The 22,541-nt window shown below is 42.3% G+C and overlaps 1 protein-coding gene and 1 non-coding gene across 3 annotated transcripts in view; one reads left to right on the top strand and one right to left on the bottom strand.

Annotated features, from left to right (window-relative positions):
• The first annotated feature begins 749 nt into the window (after positions 1–749).
• Positions 750–22,541, top strand: part of CGAS (cyclic GMP-AMP synthase) — a 25,954-nt gene continuing 4,162 nt past the window's right edge. The window contains exons 1-3 of one of the 2 annotated variants that reach the window (XM_034990808.1): positions 750–1,452; positions 9,964–10,183; positions 15,474–15,716. In XM_034990808.1, coding sequence (XP_034846699.1) covers positions 802–1,452; positions 9,964–10,183; positions 15,474–15,716 — 1,114 coding nt within the window. In that variant the 5' untranslated portion in view covers positions 750–801. The remainder of the gene's footprint in view (positions 1,453–9,963; positions 10,184–15,473; positions 15,717–22,541) is intronic. The other variant, XM_034990809.1, reaches the window with a different exon arrangement.
• Positions 10,271–10,372, bottom strand: LOC118001720. The gene has a single exon (XR_004676824.1). It is a non-coding gene; the product is annotated as a small nucleolar RNA U13 (small nucleolar RNA).

Genomic DNA, 22,541 nt, shown 5'->3' with positions numbered 1-22,541 from the left:
TTAAAAAATTTCTGTCAGGGCGCCTGGGTGGCTCAAGTCAGTTAAGCATGTGCCTTAGGCTCAGGTAATGGTCTCAGCCTGGGATTGAGCCCTGCATGGGGCTCCGTGCTCAGCAGGGAGTCTGCTTCTCTCTCTCTCCCTCTGCCCCTCCCCCTTCTCTCTCTCTCTCTCGCTCTCAAAGAAATAAGGTCTTTTTTAAAAAATATTTTTATTTATTTGACAGAGAGAGACACAGCGAGAGAAGAACACAAGCAGGGGGAGAGGGAGAGGGAGAAGCAGGCTTCCCACTGAGCAGGGAGCCCGATGCGGGGCTCTATCCCAGGACCCTGAGATCATGACCCCAGCGGAAGGCAGACGCTTAACGACTGAGCCACCCAAATAAAGTCTTAAAAAAAATTTTTTTTTCTCTGTCAACTTCAGTGTGGGAGAAGCTCCGTAGTTTCCCAAAATTCTTTTAGGCTGAATGCCCGCAAATCTGTTAAGCTTTCACAGCTCCTTTAGAGTGTTCCCCGCTGCCCTCTGGTTGAATTCAGCGTGCTTCCCCGCCCGGCGGCGTCACGTGCACCGAAGGGTGAGAAAGTTAGCATCTCTCGGGCACCACGGGCGGCCCGCCCCTTGGCGGCCGGGTCGTGGCTCCCCGTGACTTCCCAGCGTTCCGTCTGGGCGCGTGCTCCCCGGCCGCGGTCCCTGCGTTCCCGCCAGATATTTAAGTTTCATTTCCCGCTGCCACTGCCGGCTCCTCCTCCCGTGGCCTTCCCCCAAGCCAAGTCTTCCTTCTTTCGGGGAATAGAGAGCGCCAGCATGGATCCCCGGCGCGAAAATGCCACGCGGAGAGCTTCGAAGGCCGGAGCCGCCGCCCCCAAGGTTCTGGCGCAAGGAGAGAAGGGTCCCCGGGCGGAGCCCAGCGGACCCCCGGCCGCCCTTGGGGCCGCCGGGCCCAAAGCACAGAAGTGCGGCCCAGTCGGGGCATCTGGATCCCTGCGGAAGAAGAGTGCCCCGGGCTCCACGGAGAGACCACAGGTGCGCGCGCGGCGTGTCCGCGCCAAAAAGGCGCCTCTGGGCGCTGAAGACGTGGTGGAGGGGCTGGCGGTTCCGGCGCAGAAGCTGGCGTCTCCCGCGGCCTCGGGGCCGCACCTTCTCGGGACTGGATCTCGCCGCGAGAGGGACGCGCGCGCCGCTCAGGAGCAGAGAGACTTGCCAGAGCCCACGGAGGTCTCCGGCCTCGGCCCGCTGCTTCCAGCGTCGAGTCTGAGGCAGAAGGGGGCGGTGCCTGGCGCCTGGAGGCCCCGAGCGGTGCTGGAAAAGTTGAGGCTGAGGCGCCAGGAAATCTCAGTGGCGGCGGAGATTGTGAACAGGCTTGTGGACCACCTGCTGCGGAGATTGCAGAGCTGTGAGTCCGAGTTCAAAGGTGTCTCCCTGCTGCGCACCGGAAGTTACTACGAGCACGTGAAGGTGAGCTGCCCCGCGCCTCTCCTCCGCTGACTCCCTTGCCCCTGTCCCCAGCCTGCCCGATAGTCCCAACTCCCGCGGGTCGCGCGGTCCCTCACTTCCCTTCGGAAGTAACCCAGACTCTTGTTCTCTTGGCCTGTGACATAGTTCCAACCAAAAAGAGGATCCGTTGTTCGTTTATCCATCTATACATCCAACGAACGTACAGCTAACCAGTATCGGTTGCCAACTACTGTCAAGACACTACTCTTGGGGGGAATTCAAGTGTATCGATTCATTCATGCAAGCAGATTTGTATGGAGTTTCTGTAACAGTGCTATACTTGGTGTGCCCTAGTCAAGTTCTGACTTGGATAATTAAGTGCGAAAAATTCCACAAAATTAGTGTATCTAGGAACATTTTTCCTATGGGAAAAACTCTATAGGAAGAACATCTTCAGTCAGTACCCTCAGCCCCTGCGGACTTCCTCTTTCCCCAGTTTCTTATACAGATGTCTTGGGAACCTCACAGTGGGTGATTTTTTTTAAAACATTAAGAAAAAATCTCCTACAGATCCTAAAAAGTGTTCCTCCTAAATACACATACAGTGTGATTGTTTTAGGGTATGTATTCCACGGCTCCGTTTGTTTGTGTGTGGCTGAGTTATTAAAGTCTTCATTCCAGTATGAATTGAAGATTTAGGAGCAGGTTCCTGACTGAAGATTCTTTCCTGACCAGTGGTGGCCTTTTTTGTTGTTGTTGTTGTTAAGATTTTATTTATTCCGGGCGCCTGGGTGGCTCAGATGGTTAAGCGTCTGCCTTCGGCTCAGGTCATGATCCCGGGGTCCTGGGATCGAGCCCCGCATCGGGCTCCCTGGTAGGCGGGGAGCCTGCTTCTCTCCCTCTGCCTCTGCCTCTCTCTCTTTCATGAATAAATAAATTTTAAAAAAAAATTAAAAAAAAAAGATTTTATTTATTCCGGGCGCCTGGGTGGCTCAGTCGTTAAGCGTCTGCCTTCGGCTCAGGTCATGATCCCAGGGTCCTGGGATCGAGCCCCGCATCGGGCTCCCTGCTCAGCGGGAAGCCTGCTTCTCCCTCTCCCACTCCCCCTGCTTGTGTTCCCTCTCTCGCTGTGTCTCTCTCTGTCAAATAAAAAAAATCTTAAAAAAAAAAAGATTTTATTTATTCATGAGAGAGAGAGAGATCGAGCGCGCGCGCACAACCGGGGGTGGAGAGAGGGAAAGAGGCGGTGGGGGGAGAGGGAGAAGCCGACTTCCCGCTGAGCAGGGAGCCCGCCGGATCCCAGAGCCCTGAGAACATTATCTGAGCTGAAGACAGACGCTTAACCATCTGAGCTGCCCGGGCGCCCCCAGTGGCAGATTTCTTTAGTTGTGTTTTCACCTAATCTGTCAGTTTTTTTCAGGGCTGGGCTGTGCACCTCCAGTAGATCTGTAAAATCTTGGGTGTAGCATGAACAGAAATACAGGCTGATAGCATTTAGGTGATCGTAATTTATTTTATGTTACATATTGGCTTTATTCAATTAACTGCTCTCCTTCAGAAGTAAATGATTGTTAAACTCTAGATTTAGGTTTTTAGAATTATAAACTCTTAAGATAGCAGGCCAAATATTATGCATCTTTGTATTTCTAAGCCTTAACACATAGCAAGTATTCAAATGAATGAATGTGCTCAAGAAGAAAGGATGAGTGGGACACCTGGGTGGCTCAGATGCTTAAGCGTCTGCCTTCGGCTCAGGTCACGATCCCAGGGTCCTGGGATCGAGACCCACATCGGGCTCCCTGCTAGGCAGGGAGCCTGCTTCTCCCTCTGCTGCTGCCTCTCTCTATCTCTCTCTCTGACTCTCATGAATAAATAAATAAAACAAACAAAAAAAGGAAGAAAGGATGAGTGATTTCTCTCAAGACCTCTGCTTTCTCAGGGTAGCAGATTCAGATTTCATTCCCATGATAAGCATTTAACCTGGTAGCTTTCAGTGGAAATTAAACCTTTCATATATATATATATTTTTTAATGTTTTATTTATTTATTCATGACAGAGAGAGAGAGAGGCAGAGGGAGAAGCAGGCTCCCCGCCTAGCAGGGAGCCCGATGCGGGACTTGATCCCAGGACTCTGGGATCATGACCTGAGCCGAAGACAGATGCTTAACCATCTGAGCCACCCAGGCGCCCATCTTTCATATATTTTTCTTTTGGCTTGCCACCTGGATTGTAAACTCTATTGTCACAGAATGTTTTACATAAATTGTAGCCTAAACAGCCCCCCATTTCATTGGTGTGGACTCAGTGATATTTATTTATTGCCAAAAAGACAGTGTATGTATCAGTCTTTGAATCTTAAACTTTTTTAGCACTGAAGACTATATAATTCCATCTAAAGTATTTTGAAAGCCAAGTGAGCAAAATTTTCATTAGATTGTCTGGCTTAAGTATGATTCTTATTACATAAATATTCAGTGCAGTCATTTGGAAGGAACAATAAGATGTTTAAAGAAGTTTCCAGCCAGAACCAGTCTCCTTTTTTTTTTTTTTAAGTAAGCTCCACATCCAACGTGGGGTTTGAACTCAGGACCCTGAGATAAAGAGTGGGGGCATACTCTATTGACTGAGCCAGGCCAGGTGCCCCAGAACCAGTCTTCTTTTTATTTTTATTTTTTACTTTTAAAAAAGTTTAACTGGGGCGCCTGGGTGGCTCAGTCCTTAAGAATCTGCCTTCGGCTCAGGTCATGATCTCAGGGTCCTGGGATGGAGCCCCGCATCGGGCTCCCTGCTCAGCGGGGAGCCTGCTTCTCCCTCTCCCACTCCCCCTGCTTGTGTTCCCTCTCTTGCTGTGTCTCTCTGTCAAATAAATAAATAAAATCTTTAAAAAAAAAAAAAGTTTAACTTACATAAGTAGTCTCCACACCCAAAGTGGGGCTTGAATTACAACCCTGAGATAAAGAGTCATGTGCTCTTCTGACTGAGCCAGCCAGGTGCCCCTCTTTTTTAAAGATTTTATTTATTTATTTGAGACAGAGAGAATGAGAGACAGAGAGCAGGAGAGGGAGGAGGGTCAGAGGGAGAAGCAGACTCCCCGCTGAGCAGGGAGCCCGATGCGGGACTCGATCCCGGGACTCCAGGATCATGACCTGAGCCGAAGGCAGTCGCCCAACCAACCGAGCCACCCAGGCGCCCCAGGTGCCCCTCTTTTTAAAAATCATACACTGATGGAAGAAATTGAACGAAATTTGTTTTACTTAAAACATATATTGATTTTTAAAACTGATACATTTTTATTGTAGAGTTGATTCACTGCCTGGCTCCAGCAGTGAATCTTCTAGCAGGCTCCCACAGCTACCCACCCCCCACCACTTTTCTCACCCTTTCCCATATTTGCCCCTTTTCCATGTTGATGTCCCTGGAAAGTTAGGAAAAGCATATAGAAGAGCAATATTATTCCTGGAAAAGAAAATGTTATTTATTCACTGTTATCATTTTGGTGTATTTTCTTCTGTTATGTATACACTTGGATTTCAAAATTAGATTCCAAACTCTTTGTAACTGATAAAAAGGATAGACACACCTCTCAATAATTTATTTACTTAGTTCCACATTGACACATTTTTATTCATGTATTTTATTGTAATATTATCAAGTTCTAGGTGAAAATTTGGACGATTTCTTACAGAAATTCTCTGTGTAATTGCCATTCCATAATGTTCTTTTTGTCTCTTTGCAATTTACCAATCATATAGTTTGGGCTAAGTGGAAGGTTATATAGAAATCAAGTAATTGTAGTGATTTTAGCCTGTAGTACATTAACCAGTAAAGAAAAGAAATAAACTACAGCCACATGCACAATGTGAATGAATCTTATGATCATAATGTTGAACAAAAAAAGAGGAGGTAAAGGAATACACAGAGCCCATGTAACAAGGCAGGAAAAAGAAACAAAATGCGTAAGATCAGAAAAGGAATAATAAAACCTATTTATGCAGATGACTTGATTGAATTTTTATACAAACTATTAGAAATACAGTTGGCCTTTGAACAACACAGGGACTAGGGGCACCAACCCTTCCCCATCCATGCAGTCAAAAATCTGCATATAACTTTTTTTTAATTTTTAAAAGATTTTATTTATTTATTTGTCAGAGAAAGAGAGAGCACAAGCAGGGGGAGCAGTAGACAGAGCGAGAGGGAGAAGCAGGCTCCCTGCTGAGCAGGGTGCCCTACGTGGGGCTCGATCCCAGGACCCTGGGATCATGACCCCAGCCGAAGGCTTCACAGACTGAGCCATCCAGGCTTCCTGCATATAACTTTTGACTCCCCAAAACCTTAACTACTAAGAGCCTAGTGTTGACTGACTTTTTGATGAACAGTAACAGTAACACATACTTTGTCTGTTATATGTATTACATACTGTATTTTACAATAAAGTAAGAAGGAAAAGAAAATGTTATTAAGAAAATCATAAGGAAGTCACAATACATTTATAATACTGTACTGTAAAAAAAACACCATGTATAAGTGGACCCACCCAATTCAAATCTGTGTTGTTCAACTGTTATCGGTGGATTTAGCAGGATTGCTGGATACATAGTCAGTAAACAAAAACCAAAGTACTTCAACATATTAAAAACAAAAAAGTGTAAATGAAATGTAAAAATGCCATTTACAATAGCATCAAGAACATCAAATATTTAGGAATAAATCTTGCTAAAGATGATAAAAATTTCAAAACATTGCTGAGTAAATTTGAAAATGGACTAAATAAATGGAACTCTATATCATGTTCAGTTTTCCTCAAGTTGATCTATATAGATTCAGTGCAATTCAGTCAAAATCCCATCAATTTTTTGTTTAAATTGACAAGCTAATTATAAGATTTACATGAAAATGTAAAGGGGGGTTGCCTCAGTGGCTCAGTCGGTTAAGCATCTGACTCTTGATCTCAGCTCAGGTCTTGATCTCAGGGTCTTGGGTCCAAGCCCCATGTTGGGCTCCACGCTGGGCATGAATACTACTTAAAAAAATGAAAAGAAAAGAAATGAAAATGAAATGAAATGAAATGAAAGGGGCACCTGGGTGGCTCAGTTGGTTAAGGGACTGCCTTCGGCTCAGGTCATGATCTCAGGGTCCTGGGATCGAGTCCCATGCATGCTCCTCCCTCTCCCACTCCCCCTGCTTGTGTTCCCTCTCTCTCTGTCTCTCTCTCTATCAAATAAATAAATAAAATCTTAAAAAAAAAAAAGAAAATGAAATGAAATGCAAAGAACCTAGAATAAAAGGCAATTCTAAAGGAGAAAATGTTGGAGGACTTACCCTATCAAAGAGCAAGACTTACTATAAAGCTACACTAATTAGGCAGTTATTATTGGGGCAATGATAGACAAATAAGCCAATTGTGTAGGAAGTCCAGAGACAGACCTGCATATATAATTCAATTCAGTACAAAATATATGCAATAGTGTAATTCAGTGGGAGAAAGATGGTTTTTTCAATATCGATACTGGATCAATTGGATATCTGTGACACCCACCTACCACACGTCATACACAAAAATTAATTCAAGATATAAAATAGACCTAAAGATGAAGGGTAAAACAACAAAGCTCCTAGAAGAAAGCATAGAAGAGTATCTTCATAACAATGGGATGTACAAATATTTCTTAAATAGGACACTAAGATTGCTAACCATAAAAATAGATAAATTGGACTTCATTAGAATTGAATTTCTTCTCACCATTGAGAGAATGAAAATGCAAGCCACAGCCTGGAAGAAGTTACTCTCAATATGTATATTTGACAAAGGACTAGTACAAATAAATAAGAAAAAGACAAACCAACTTAACATTGGGCAAAGACTTGAATAGATGCTTTAGTATATAATCCAATAACAATAAACGTGTTCAACATCATTAATCATCAGGAAAATGTAAATTAAAATCATGATGAGATTCTACCACACATCTATCCACTAGAATGGCTAAAATTTTAAAAGGCTTGACAGTTCCATCTTAGGAGAAGATGTGGAGCAACTGAAACACCCTTACTTGATGAAGAGAGGATAGGTTGGTATAACCTCTTTAGAAAATTGACAGTTTCTTCTAAAGTTAAAGATATGCTTATTTTGTGGTCCAGCAGTTCTACTCCTAGGTACATACACAAAAGAAATGAGTGCTTATGTCCACCAAAAGGCATATATAAGAGTGCTCAGAACAGTTTTGACTGTTAACCCAAATACTCAATAACAAAATAAGTAAATGTATTCTGATATATTTCATCAATCCAGTAGAATACTGCATAAGATGAAAAAGAACAAACTACCAGTACACATAACAATATGCATGAATCTCACAAACGTAATGTTAAACAAAAGAAGTCAGATGTAATAGAATACATTTTATATGATTCAGTTTATATGGTGTTTCCAAACAGGTGAGCCTAATCTATGGTGTAAGAAGTCAGAATAGTAGCTACTCTCAGTGGAGGGTTTCTGAGAGGGAATGGGAATGAGAATCTTCTGTGCTCTGGGGGTGGGAATAGGGCAGTGCCCACAAAGCTCACAGTTCCTGTTGGGATTCAGCCATTTTTCTGGAATAAGTCCTCCTTGGATTGTTGCAAGCTCTTGGTTAATATACAGATCAGAAGAAGTTGAATTGACTAATCTGGTCCATGTTCTTGTTGCTTATGTGGAAGAGTGAATTTTCAGAGACTCTTACTTCATTCCCACTGACGTCACTCCCAAGTGTTCGACTCTCATAGTATACCCGAGTCAGCTCAGGCTGCCATAACAAAAACACCATAAACTGGGTGGCTTAAACAACACAAATTTATTTCCTCAGAGTTCTGGAGGCTGAAAGTCCAAGGTCATAGTGCCAGCATGGTTAGGTTTGGATGAGGACTCTCTTCCTTGCTTGTAGACAGCCACCTTCTCCTTGTATCCTCACTTTATTCCTCAGTGCATGTGGGCAGAGAAAGGGATCTCCCTTCTTCTCCTTCTCTTCCTCTTCCTTCTCCTCCCACCAGTCCTATCAGATTAGCACCCTGCCCTCATGATCTCATTTAACCGTCTAAAAGCCCTGTCTCCAAATACAGTCACTTTTGGGGTTAGGGCTTCAATATATGAATTTTGGGAGGACACAATTCAATATACATATACAGCATGGTACATCTCAATTTGGACTAGCCACATTTCATATGGTCAGTAGACATATATAGCTACTAGGTACCCTGTTGAACAGTACAGTCCAATAGCTGTACTTGAAGCATGCTCCTGACTAATGAAAGATTTGTGCTATTTTTAATATTTATTTATTTATTTATTTTTAAAGATTTTATTTATTTGACAGAGAGAGAAAGAGAGCACAAGGAGGGGAAGTGGCAGGCAGAGGCAGAGGGAGAAGCAGGCTCCCCAGAGAGCAGGGGGAGCCCGATGTGGGACTCGATCCCAGGATCCCAGTATCATGACCTGAGCTGAAGGCAGTTGCTTAACCTACTGAGCCACCCAGGTGCCCTGTGCTATTTTTAATATAAGAAAAATAATCATTTTTGATTGCTGATTCATATATTATTATTGTGAGGATGAAAATGATTCTTTGAAGCTCCTAAAATGCTGTGGTTCAAAGACACTAATGTAGTTCATGACTTGGCACTCACAGTTACTTGGGTGACCAGCAGCTCTAACAAGGTGGCCTTTGCTCAACTAGCCAGCCATGACTACGCACATTTTTTTAGACCATTGTGACAGAAGGGTGGCTGCAGTATCTTGTGACAAAAAAGATAGCACCTTATTGGTTTTTAATTTTATTAAGTTTTTTTTTTTAAGATTTTATCCATTTATTTGACAGAAGGCAGACGCTTAATGACTGAGCCACCCAGGCACCCTAATTTTATTAAGTTTTAAATTCAGAAAAAAGCTGGTGCAGATTTTAAAAGCTTGCATGATATTTAAAATTGTTCTAAATTATAAAAATAATGCATACTCTTCGTTAAAAAAAAAGAGTGTGGAACCTACAAACCAAAACAATAATACTCTCCTAGTTCCACTAATCCCACTTCCAGAGGATATAAATCTTAGGAATCTTGCTTTTCTTTTTTAAGATTTTATCTATTTGTTTGACAGAGAGACACAGCAAGAGAGGGAACACAAGCAGGGGGAGTGGGAGACAGGGGAATGGGAGATGGGGGAGTGGGAGACAGGGGAGTGGAAGACAGGGGAGTGGGGGGGAGTGGGAGAGGGGCAGTGGAAGAGTGGTGTGGGAGAGGGGGAGAGGGTGTGGGGGAGGGGGTGTGGGAGATGGGGAAGCAGGCTTCCAGCGGAGCAAGGAGCCCAATGCGCGCCTCAATCCCAGGACCCTGGGATCATGACCTGAGCCAAAGGCAGACACTTAATGACCGAGCCACCCAGGTACCCCAGGAATCTTGCTTTTCAAAGTAGGGTGTTAAGTGGACATTTCAAGAAAAAAATTTCAGTTGCTTGGAAAATATTCACAAACCAACATTTCAGTGCTATTTTTACTATTTCTTAGATTTCTGCTCCTAATGAATTTGATATAATGTTCAAACTGGAGGTCCCCAGAATTCAGCCAGAAGAATATGGCAGCAGTGGTGCTTATTACTTTGTGAAGTTCAAAAGAAATCCCAAAGGAAATCCTCTGAGTCAGTTTTTAGAAGACGAAATATTATCAGCTTCTAAGATGCTGTTCAAGTTTAGGAAGATCATTAAGGAAGAAATTAAAAACATTCAAGGTAAGAGTTTTGACTGTTGATTCTTAAAGTTCTAATCATCCCTATTAATTGCCAGTGTGCACTCCTCTCCTGATCTTTTTCTTTCCACATCAGACAGGTAAAGTGCCGAGGTCCTAACAGGGTTGAGGGAGGCGTATGTCACACAACAACGTGAATACCCGATCCTCACACTTACGAACTCAAAAGGATCCTCTTCTGATCTTTCTTGATCTCTCTGCAGCAGACTGTTGATCGCTACGTCCTAGAAACAACTCTTCACTCCTGATTTTAGTTTACTGGAATTTCTTGGCATTCTTCCTAAATGTTGATTAGTTCTATTTTGGCCTCCATTGAATATTCACTGGACAGCTGCCTTATGCCACTGGGTACAGGTGGTTGCATAAAATCACCGGGATCGCCTCTTGAAGCTTGTAAACACAAATTGCACTGCGTGCTCTGAAGGGAATGAACTGGGAGAAGTAGTAGCAATTGGGGTGGAGTAAGACCCCAAGGCGGAAAAGAGCTTGGCAAGCTCAAGGAACAAAAAGAGGCCTGTGTGGACAAGGGGAAGAGTGACATGAAATGAAGTTGAAGAGGTGGCCAGGGGCCAGACTGTGCAAGGACTTGTAGATCCTGGAAATGAATTCAGATTGATTTCATGTTCATTCATGTTTTAATTAAGGAATAATGATTGGCTTTGTATTTTTAGAAGTTTACTCTGGCTTCTCTGGAGAATATATTCTAAAAAAACAAATAAGGGAAAGGAAAGGAAAAGGAAAATATTGAAGTAATTCTGGTGAAAGATAGTGGTGGCTTACATGGAGGTGGGGATGGAGAGAAGCAGACATATCCAAGCTTGTAGCAGTGCTTACTTCTGGATTAACTGTAGGGGTGGAGAGAAAGGACTGAATTAAAGAAGGCCTCCAGTCTGCTAACTGAGCACCTCTGTGGATTGATTGTACCATTTTCTAAGATGGGAAAGACTGAAGAGGAATGTATTTTAAGGTATGAATTAGAGGAGTATGGCTTTGGATATTTTAAGTTAGAGATTCCTGTGATACACTGAAGTGAGTATGTCAAGTCTGTTATTGGATATGGGTTTGAAGTTCAGAGGATATGTTTGGGCTGTATGTAAACATATAAATGGCATTGACAATGGATGAGACCACGTAGGCAGAGAGGGTTGATTCATTTATTCATGAATCAGTATCCATCGATCATCTAATGTGCCAGATGTTCTAGGTGTTTGGGATACAGTAATGAATAAAGAGATGAGGACCTTCACCCTTCTGTACCTTATAGTTATATAAGGGCAGACATACAATTAATAACAAATGGAAACCATAATTATCTTATATACTAGAAAGTAGTAAGTTTTATGATAAAAAAGTATAGCAAAGTGAGAGGGATCAAGAGTGTTGGGGATAGGATGGGGGAGGGGGAGGGGGAGTTGTAGTGTTAAGTAGAGTGGTAAGAAGAGGATCCCATTAGGGGTTGGGAAGAAGAGAAGGAGCATAAGGAGACTAAGTGTTTTTCAGAATGAGCGGTCAGTGTATAGAGTGCTACTGATGTCCAGAAACTATTGGATTTGGTCTACAGTTTTGTGGGGTTTTTTGGTAACTTTGACTTAGCAGTTCCAGTGGGGTCCTGAGCACACAAGAGACAAAGGGCAGGGAAGCAGTAAAGACAGCATGTGTAGGCATATCTTTACAAAGTCTCCACTGTAAAGGACACAGAAAGATGGGTCAGTGTGGGGAAGAGGCAGGGTGGGGTCAAGAGAGAGGTATATTTTAGAATGAGAAATACTGGAACCCTTTGTATACAGATAGGAATGATCCAGTAGGGAGGGGGCAGCCACTGATGACCAGAGAGGGAACAATTGAAGAAACAAGCTGCTTAAGAAGGTGAGAAGGAAGGAATCCAGACACCATGTGCAGGGGTGGCCTTTGAAAGGTAGATGGACACTTCTTTTTTTTTTTTCCCCTAAAGATTTTATTTATTTGACAGAGAGAGACACAGTGAGAGAGGGAACACAAGCAGGGGGAGTGGGAGAGGGAGAAGCAGGCTTCCCACCGAGCAGGGAGCCCGATATGGGGCTCAATCCAAGGACCCCGGGATCATGACCGGAGCTGAAGGCAGACGCCTAACGACTGAGCCACCCAGGCACCCCTAGATGGACACTTCTTACTAGGAATAGGAGGGTAGAAGGATATCATGGGTAAGAAGTGGGTTTTGCCAATTTAGTAATAAGAAAATGAGGGCGTTCTCTAGGATTTTCTCCTTTGTCCCCTATCTTCTCTCTCACTGTGGTCCCTTCCAGAAGTCTTATCTGGGAGTGGTCTTTAGCTACTGCTTGTACACCTCCCAATACCAAAGCCAGTATCTCTCCTCTATACTCCTTTCCCAAATTTCTGGCCACCACAGCCACCTATCCTATGGCCATCTTCACTTGGGTATCTTCCACACACCTAGAGCTCAGTATGTCTAAAATGAAGTGCATCTCAGCCCAATCTTTCTTCCTTCTGATTATTCCATATTGAAGAATCAAATCAACATCAACCATTTCCCAGGTCAAAATCCTGGGATGGCATTTCAGACTTTTACCTTCTTTCTTACCTTACAGATTCAGTCCATCTACCAGTTTTGTTGATTTGGACCTCTTTAATTGTTCTCATTTCTGCTACTTGTGTCTTTTAAAAAAAATAAAAACTGTACAGTTGTTCCTTGAACAACAGGGTAGTTAGGGGCACCAAACTCCCCACATAGTTGAAAATCTGTGTATTAACAAAACTTAACCATTAAGAGCCTCCTGTTGACTGGAAGCCCCACGGATAACATAAACAGTTGATTAACACAAATTTTGTATGTTCTATGTATTATATACTATATTCTTACAATAAAGTAAACTAGAGAAAAAATGTTAAAATCTAAGGAGTGACTACATCAAAATAAAAAGTTTCTGCACAGGGCGCCTGGGTGGCTCAGTTGGTTAAGCGATTGCCTTCGGCTCAGGTCATGATCCTGGAGTCCCTGGATCGAGTCCCGCATCGGGCTCCCTGCTCGGCGGGGAGTCTGCTTCTCCCTCTGGCCCTCCCCCCTCTCATGTGCTCTCTCTCATTCTCTCAAATAAATAAATAAAATCTTAAAAAAAAAAAAAGTTTCTGCACAGCAAAGGAAACAATCAACAGAACTAAAAGACAATCTACTGAATGGGAGAAGAGATTTGCAAATGACATATCCAATAAAGGTTAGTATCCAAGATCTATAAAGAACTTATTAAACTCAACACCAGAAAAGACAAATAATTCAATTAAAAAGTGGGCAGAAGACATGAACAATATTTCTCCAAAGAAGACATGCAGATGGCCAAGAGATACATGAAAAGATGTTTATCATGACAACATCAGAGAAATGCAAATCAAAACTACAGTAAGAGATCCCCTCACACCTGTCAAAATGGCTGAAATCAAAAACACAAGAAACAACAAGTGTTGGCAAGGATGTGGAGAAAAAGGAACCCTTGTGCACTGTTGGTGGGAATACAAACTGGTATGGCCACTCTGGAAAACAATATGGAGGTTCCTCAAAAAGTTAGAAATAGAACTACCCTATAATTCAGCAATCGCACTACTGGGTATTTACCCAAAGAATACAAGAACACTAATTCAAAGGGATGCATGCACCCCTATGTTTATAGAGGTATTATATACAGTAGCCAAGATATGGAAGCAGCCCAAGTGTCTATTGACTGATGAATGGATAAAGATGTGGTGCATGTATATATATATATATAATGTATATTATTATAAGTGTATATATATTTATTTATATATACAATGGGATATTATTTAGCCATAAAAAAGAATGAAATCTTGCCATTTGCAATCACATGGATTGAGCTAGAGAGTATAATGCTAAGGGAAATAAGTCCGTCAGAGAAAGACAAATATCATATGATCACACTCATGTGTGGAATTTAAGGAACAAAATAAGGAGCAAAGGGACAAAAAGAAACAGACTCTTAGCTACAGAGAACAAACTGATGGTTACCAGAAGAGAGGTGGGGGGAGGGATGGATTAAACAGGTGATGGGGATTAAGGAATGCACTTGTCATGATGAGCACAGGGTGTTGTATGGAAGTGTTGAATAACTATATTGTACACCTGAAACTAACATTACACTGCATGTTAACTAACTGGAATTTAAAAACTTAGAAAATCATAAGGAAGAGAAAATATGTTTACAGGACTGTACTATATTTACCAGAAAAATCTGCATTTAAGTGGACCTGCACATTTCAAACCCATCTTGTTCCAGGGTCAGCTGTATTTAAGGTGTACAACATGCTGTTCTGATATACATATACGTAGTGAAGTGATTACCACAGTAAGCAAATTAACATACCTTCTCACATAGTTGCCTTTTGTGTGTGTGGTAAGAGTACCAAAAATCTACTCTCTGAGCTCACTTCCAGTGTTCAGTGTAGTAGTATTAATGACAGTCATCATGCTATACATTAGATTTCTATACTTACTCATCCTACATAACTGTAACTCTGTGCCCTTTGACTAACATCCCCCCATTTCCCTCACCTCCCCACCCCCCGTAACTACCATCCTACCCTCTGCTCCTGTGTATTCTGCTTTTTTAGATTCCACATAAAAGTGAGGTCATGCAGTATTTGCCTTTCTGCATCTAGCTTATTTCACTTAGTATAATGTCCTCCAGATCCATCCATGTTGTCACAGATGGCCGGATATTCTGAGTTAAGGCTGAATGGTATTCCATTGTGTATGGTTACCATAGTTTCTGTATCCATTCATCCATGCATTGACACATAGGTTGTTGCATGTCTTGGCTGTTGTGAATAATGCCGCAGGGAACATGGCTTGCTCCCTCTGTCTTCATGCCCCCTGCCTCTGTGGTGCCGCACGCACACACCCTCTGGGTTGGACTGTTGCTGTGGTCTTCTCGATTGCCTGCCTCCTCCCCGCCACTCATCTGCTCTTTTCCCCAGGCTTCCCTCCATACATTTAAGTGAAAATTTAATCACAATACTCCCAAAGCTCAAAGTCTTCAGGGGCTCCTCATCATTTATACCAGACAGAATTTTGACAATGCTTCCCTATGGTAGGTATTGATAAATACTGGTTAAGTGGGGAAAAACACTTTGCTTTTGGGGTCAGTTTCTACTTTAGAACTCACTTCACCTTACACTTAGCACTTTATAGATCTCCAATGACGGATGTATTATTTTCACAGAAAATTGGATTGATAAATGCTGTCTTCCCTTTTTATGCGTTTAAACAGATACAGATGTCATTATGCAGAGGAAGAAGAGGGGGAGCCCTGCTGTAACACTTCTTATTAGAAAACCTAGAGAAATATCTGTGGATATAATCCTGGCTTTGGAGTCAAAAAGCAGCTGGCCTGCTAGCACCCAGGAAGGACTGCCCATCAGTCAGTGGCTTGGGACAAAAGTTAAAACCAATTTAAGACGACAGCCATTTTACCTGGTACCCAAGCATGCAAAGGAAGGAAATGGTTTTCAAGGTATCTTGAATGGGAAGGTTAACTTAAAGACATAAAAGAATGGTCTGCCCTTTTTTTTTTCTTTTTTCTTTTTAAAGTAAGTTCTATGGGGGCACCTGGGTGGCTCGGTCAGTTGAGTGTCTGCCTTCAGCTCGGGTCATGATCCCAGGGTCCTGGGATTAAGCCCCACATTGGGCTCCCCGCTCAGTGGAAAGTCTGCTTGTCCTTCTGCCCTTCCCCCTGCTCGTGCTCTTTCTCTCTTTCTCTCTCAAATAACTAATAAAATCTTAAAAAAAAATAAAAAGTAAGCTCTATGCCCAACATGGGGTTTGAACTCACTACCCCAAGATCAAGAGTCACAGGCTCTAACCACTGAGCCAGCCAGGCACCCCAAGGGTTGTTAATATTATATACTAAAACAGTAGCTAGTGCTATTGGCTTATCAAGAGCCATGAGGCTAAATAGACTCTAAGATGGGAGTTTGGTGAGGAATGGAATTGAAAAAGGCATAGTTGTAGTAGTAGTATCAAATACTCAGGTTTCAAATGTCTGCTGACCCCCATTTGAATGTTATTTTTTGCTTGTTTGTTTTCAATAGAGAAGGGCAGTACTGGCCATGGAGTCAGACTACCCTGGATCTGAATCCTGAGGCTTCTTCTTCTACTAGATGTGTGATCTTGGGCTAGTTAATCAAGCCTCTCTAAACCTGTTTGCTCATCTCTATACTGGTTTAATCAAAGCTACTTGAAAGTTTCTGGGGGTGGCTCAGTTGGTTAAGTGGCTGACTCCTGGTTTCAGCTCAGGTCATGATCTCAGGGTCCTGGGATCCAGCTCCGAGCTCAGTGGGGAGTCTGCTTGAGGAGTCTCTCTCTCCCTCTCCCTCTGTCCCTCCCCCGCGCTCTCACTTTCTTTCTCTCTCAAATGAATAAATTAAAAAAAAAAAACAAAGAAAAGAGAAAAAGTTTCTGGGAAGATAAAAATGAGACGGTGTGTGTAGAATCTCCAGTTTAGTACAGGCAGTTATAATTAATGTTATCATCAGAGCCTAGATTCTCATTCCCAGCCATACTCCTTTCTTTCCTTCTTCCCCTTCCTCTGTGCCCCATGCAGCTAGCAGACCTTTGCAGCTTCAGCTGCAGTTGGTCTTCTCACCTGTGTACTCTGCCTGACTGCTGAGGACAGGTTTTCAAGTGGTGCTCTTAGGTAACATTCAAGTTCTGAGTTAGTCTACAGATACAACAGCTAAAATCAGTTTAGCTGATTATTTTATTTTTCTCTCATAAATTAAGGACTTTTGGCACCTACTACAGCTCGATTCCAGGGATATTGGAGGACACCATGAAATGTAGGAACCAAGTTACAAATTAGTATTGCTGAACAAATCCTGGAATTAGTCAATCATGCTTAGTTTGATGGCTTGTGTTTTGTAGACACATCATAACTTTTTATATTGCACATATATAGGAGCCATTTTCTGTTAAGAGAGAATTACAAATATCATTATTCATAATTTTAGAAAAGGAACATAGCTTTCTGCAAAGGGGTTGCCACCACTGAATAATTTCTAGAATGGCTATCCCAAGAAACCCTCACTGTATGTAATGCAGAAATCTTAACAGGACCCATACCACCAGCTTGTTAGTCTACCACCGACTGCCCTGGGCAAGACTGGGAGATAAATCAGATTAGGGATGAGAGAGTCCTTCAGAGGCCCTGTGGCCATACAGAGGCCAGTGTGATTGGGTAGTTCTTCACGTCCTTGCATTAAGATGAAAGTGGAGGCTGGTGATGGGTGCTCAGCCTATATTTGCTCTCTGTTACCTTTGGCTGTTCTCCTATCATTCTAGGTTATCTGTATTCAGGCAAGCCCCCCCCCCCCCATCCAAATGACTGAACAGAGGGGCATATTAGCAGTGAAAGTACTTATACTACATTGCAGGCATGTATAACACCTATTTTAGTTTTTCTCTTTCCAAACATTTTACTATAAATTTTCTGGTCTCACAAGCTATATTTTTAAAAATAGAAATCATTTGATTAATTAAAAATTTTAAAAATATTTCTACGTATTTCAAAATAATACCAGCATCATTATCAAGAGTATAATTTAAAAAAAAAACGGTTTAAGATTTATCTGTAGTTCTTTTGTTCTGAAGATAAAAAGACAGTCAAAATATCAAGCTTAAATCCACTTGAAAAAATTTCTCCAGGTGGTTAAGCTACCCAACTCAAAATAGTTAGGTTTGTTTGTTTCATTATGGTTTTTCTTAAATAAAATTTTATTTATTTATTTGAGAGAGAGAGAGAGCAAGATCAGGGGAGCAGAGGGAGAGGGAGAAGCAGGCTTCCCGCTGAGCAGGGAGTCTGATGCGGAGCTTGATCCCAGGACCCTGGGATCATGACCTGAGCCGAAGGCAGACGCTTAACCCACTGAGCCACCCAGGCGCCCCTCATTATGGTTTTAAATTTTAGATGTTGGATTTTCTATTTTGATTTAATTTTGTCTCATAAATTTATAAGGCATTCACATGGTTCCAATGTCCAAGCTACAGAAAAAGGTATTCTTAGAGAAGCACAGCTGTCATTCATGCTCACTCTTCATTCTTCTCTCCTTCCCTGGTTGGAAACGCTCTTGTTTTTGATTTACCTTTCGTATAAGTAAATACATATATGAGTATATTTTAAGATAAAAAGTACACCTTCCTTTTATCACTTAGTAAGATATCTTGAATATAAAGCTGTGGCTCTGAATGGAGGTAGCACCCATTCCTTTTTTCAGTCTGTCTTCACAGCCAGCCGAGGAGTAAATCCATACGTAATTTTGCTAGACATTGCCAGAATCGCCTCCACAGGGATCACACAATTTGCATTCCCACACCAATGTACGAGAGGACCGATTGCACCCTCAGTCTTAGCAACAACCCTCATTAAACTTTGAAATTTTTGCCAATAATACAAAAAGTGAGAAATGATAATATAGTTTTTTAAAATAAACTTTTAACTTTAAAATAGTTACAGATTTGCAGAAAAATTGAAAAGATCGTACGGAGTTCCCATATACCCCATACTTATTTCCTTACTATTAACACGTTACATTAATATGCTACGTTGTCAAAATTAATGAACAAATACTGATAATAGTATTATTAACTAAAGTCCATACTTTACTCAGATTTCCTTAGTTTTTACCTAATGTCCCTTTTCCCATCCCAGGATCTCATCCAGGACGCCACATTACATTTAGTCATTGCATCTCCTCAGACTCCTCTTCACTGTAACAGTTTCTCAGTGTGTTCTTATTTTTGATGCCCTTGATGGTTTGGAGGAGTACCAGTCAGGTCTTTTGTAGAATGTTCCTCATGTGATATGTGTCTGATGTTCTTCTTATAATTAAAGTGGAGTTCTGGGTTTTGGGGCGGAGGACCACAGTGGTAATGCCATTCTCATCATATCCTATCAAGGGTACATGCCATGAGCATGACTCAGCACTGCTGTCGTTGACCTTGGTCATCTGGCTGAGGTAGCATTTGTCAGGTTTCTCCACTGTTAATCCTTCTACCCTTTTTCAGACTGTTCTATTTGGAAGGAAGTCACTGTGCACAGTTCACACTTAAGGATTGGGGAGTTATGCTCCATCTTTTTAGAGCAGAATATTTACATAAATTATTTGGAATTCTTCTGCATGGGAGATTTTCTCTTCTCCCCCATTTATTTATTTACTCAATCAGTCATATCAGTAAGGACTCATGGATATTTGTTTTTTATGTTGAGCTGTAACCCAGTACTGCTTTATATTCTTGCTTAAATTGTTCTACCTTTTTTTTTTTAAGATTTTATTTATTTACTTGAGAGAGAGAGAGAGAGAGGGAGAAGCAGACTCCCCGCTAAGCAGAGAGCCTGATGTGGAGCTTCATCCCTGGACCCCAAGGTCATGACCTGAGCTGAAGGCAGCCACTTAACCACCAGAGCCACCCAGACACCCCTAAATTGTTCTAGCTTTTGCCTTTGAGAGTTCTTTCAGTTGGCTCCTGTATCCCTTGACATACACCCCATAGTTGGGGGTGGAGGTTGATTTTGTTTTCAGCACTAACTTACTTTCTGGCACTACAAGATGCTCCAGACTCATCTTGTGTATTTCCAGCTTCAGTCTTAGAATCAGCCATTTATCCAAGAAGCCCTGGATCCTTTTATTGGGAAATGTACTAGAAACCAAGATCTGGGTGTTATGTGTGCTCTGCTACTAAGGTGTCATTGCTCTCAGCTAAAAGAGCGAGGAACTGTGTTTACATATTGTAACCCCAGTGTATGCACATGTCTATAAATATTTCTATGTAATCACCTGTATTTATTTATATATATATTTTTTAAGTTTTTTTTTAAATTTATTTATTTGACAGAGAGATAGAGAGCATAAGTAGGCAGAGCGGCAGGCAGAGGGAAAGGGAGAAGCAGGCTCTCTGCTGAGCAGGGAGCCCGATGTGGGGCTTGATCCCAGGACCCTGGGATCACGACCTGAGCCGAAGGCAGCCACTTAACCGACTGAGCCACCCAGGCACCCCCTCATCTGTATTTATATTTTATATTAAGTTATACATGAGTACATACCGATGTCTCTAATTATAATCTATTACCACATGGATCATTCTAAACTTCTCTCCTTGCTATCTATCAGTCACTTCTCATTCCGACAGTGAAAAACCTGGCTCCCAGCATCTGTCACCTGTTTACTTAATTGTTCAGTTCCAGTATATAGTATATACGTGTAGTTGTTTCAGAAGGAAAACCGATTACATTCAGAATGAAACCCATTTTCCTGTGGGAAGCAAAACCAACTGGAGTACAGTGCTTATGTATAGTTTCTTTTGTTTTCAGTCTTAGAGAACACATTTCCAAAGTCACTTAGGTCAGCACCTTTTGCTTCCACCACCACCCCTCCCCTTCAGGGAGGCTGTTTAAAAGAGTCCCTTTTGGGCGCCTGGGTGGCTCAGTTGGTTAAGCGACTGCCTTCGGCTCAGGTCATGATCCCGGGGTCCTGGGATCGAGCCCGGCATTGGGGAGCCTGCTTCTCCCTCTGTCTGCTGCTCCCCCTGCTTGTGCTCTCTCAGTCTCTGTCAAATAAATAAATAAAATCTTAAAAAAAAATAAAGTTTTCGTAAAAAAAAATAAAGTTTTCGTACCTTAAGCTTCACAGTGCTATAGAGTTCTTCTGGTTTTGACAGATGCATTGTATCATTTATCTACCCTTAAATAATAGCTTCACTGCTTTAAAAAGCCCCCTGTGTTTAATTTTTCCAACCCTCCCCATCCCAAACCTCTGGAAACCACTAATCTCTATAGTTTTTCCTTTTCTAGAATAGAAATAGTATACAGTAGCCATGAGCACACCTAGCTCAGTGCTCTCATCTCCATGTGTTCCTTGTCTATATATTGTGTAGCTATTACTACACTCTTTATTCTATCACATTAAAACCTTTGTCTCGGGGCGCCTGGGTGGCTCAGTTGGTTAAGCGACTGCCTTCGGCTCAGGTCATGATCCTGGAGTCCCGGGATGGAGTCCCGCATCGGGCTCCCTGCTCGGCAGGGAGTCTGCTTCTTCCTCTGACCCTCCTCCCTCTCATGCTCTCTGTCTCTCATTCTCTCTCTCAAATAAATAAATAAAATCTTTAAAAAAAAAAAAAAAAAAAACCTTTGTCTCTCCTTGTGCTATACCATATTGTCATACATAATGTAGCTTTGTAAGTCTTGGTATCTGGTAGGGCAGGTTCTCCCACTTTGTCCTTCTTTAAGACTGTTTGAGATATTCTTTTTTTTTTTTTAAAGATTTTATTTATTTATTTGTCAGAGAGAGAAAGCACAAGCAGGGGGATGGCAGGCAGAGGGAGAAGCAGGCTCCCCACTGAGCAGGGAGCCCGATGCGGGGCTCGATCCCAGGACCCTGGTATCATGACCTGAGCTGAAGGCAGCCGCTTAACCGACTGAGCCACCCAGGTGTCCCTGTTTTAGATATTCTCGAGCCTTTGTATTTTCATAAAAATTTTGGTATCCTGTTGTCAGGTTCCACAGAAATGTTTTTTTGGAATTTTGATTGAGAGTACGTTGAATCTATAGGTAAATTTGGGGAGACTTGATATATTTACAATAATGAGTCTTCCAATCCATATACAGGTGCACATCTCCATTTATTAAGATTTCCTCTAAAACTTCTCAGTGAAGTTTTAGAATCTTCCATAGAGGTTTTGTATGTATTTTGGGGACGCTTGGGTGGCTCAGTCTGTTAAGCGTCTGACTCTTGATTTCGGCTCAGGTCATGATCTCATGGGTCCCGAGATTGAGCCTGGTGTCAATCCCATGCTCAGTGGGAGTCTGCTTGAGGATTCTCTCCCTCTGTTCCTCCCCCAACTCTCTCTCTCTCAAATAAATAAGTAAATCTTTTAAAAAGTTATATATGGGGCGCCTGGGTGGCTCAGTCGGTTAAGCGACTGCCTTCGGCTCAGGTCATGATCCTGGAGTCCCAGGATCGAGTCCCACATCGGGCTCCCTGCTCAGCGGGGAGTCTGCTTCTCCCTCTGACCCTCCTCCCTCTCGTGCTCTCTCTCATTCTCTCTCTCACAAATAAATAAATAAAATCTTTAAAAAAAAAAAAAAAGTTATATATGTATTTTGTTAGATTTACTCATAGGCACTTGTAAATTTTTATTATGAAAAGGTTTTTTAAATTTTTTTTAAAGATTTTATTTATTTATTTGAGAGAGAGACAAAGATAGCAACAGAGATAGCGAGAGAGCATGAGTGGGCAGGGGAGGGAGAAGCAGGCTCCCCACTGAGCAGGGAGCCCAATGCGGGGCT

This window comes from Mirounga leonina, unplaced genomic scaffold (assembly GCF_011800145.1).
Source record: "Mirounga leonina isolate KUSES-001 unplaced genomic scaffold, KU_Mleo_1.0 Mir_53, whole genome shotgun sequence".
Lineage (NCBI taxonomy): Eukaryota > Metazoa > Chordata > Mammalia > Carnivora > Phocidae > Mirounga > Mirounga leonina.
Note: the sequence above shows the minus strand (reverse complement) of the source record. Positions and strands in the feature narration are given on the sequence as shown.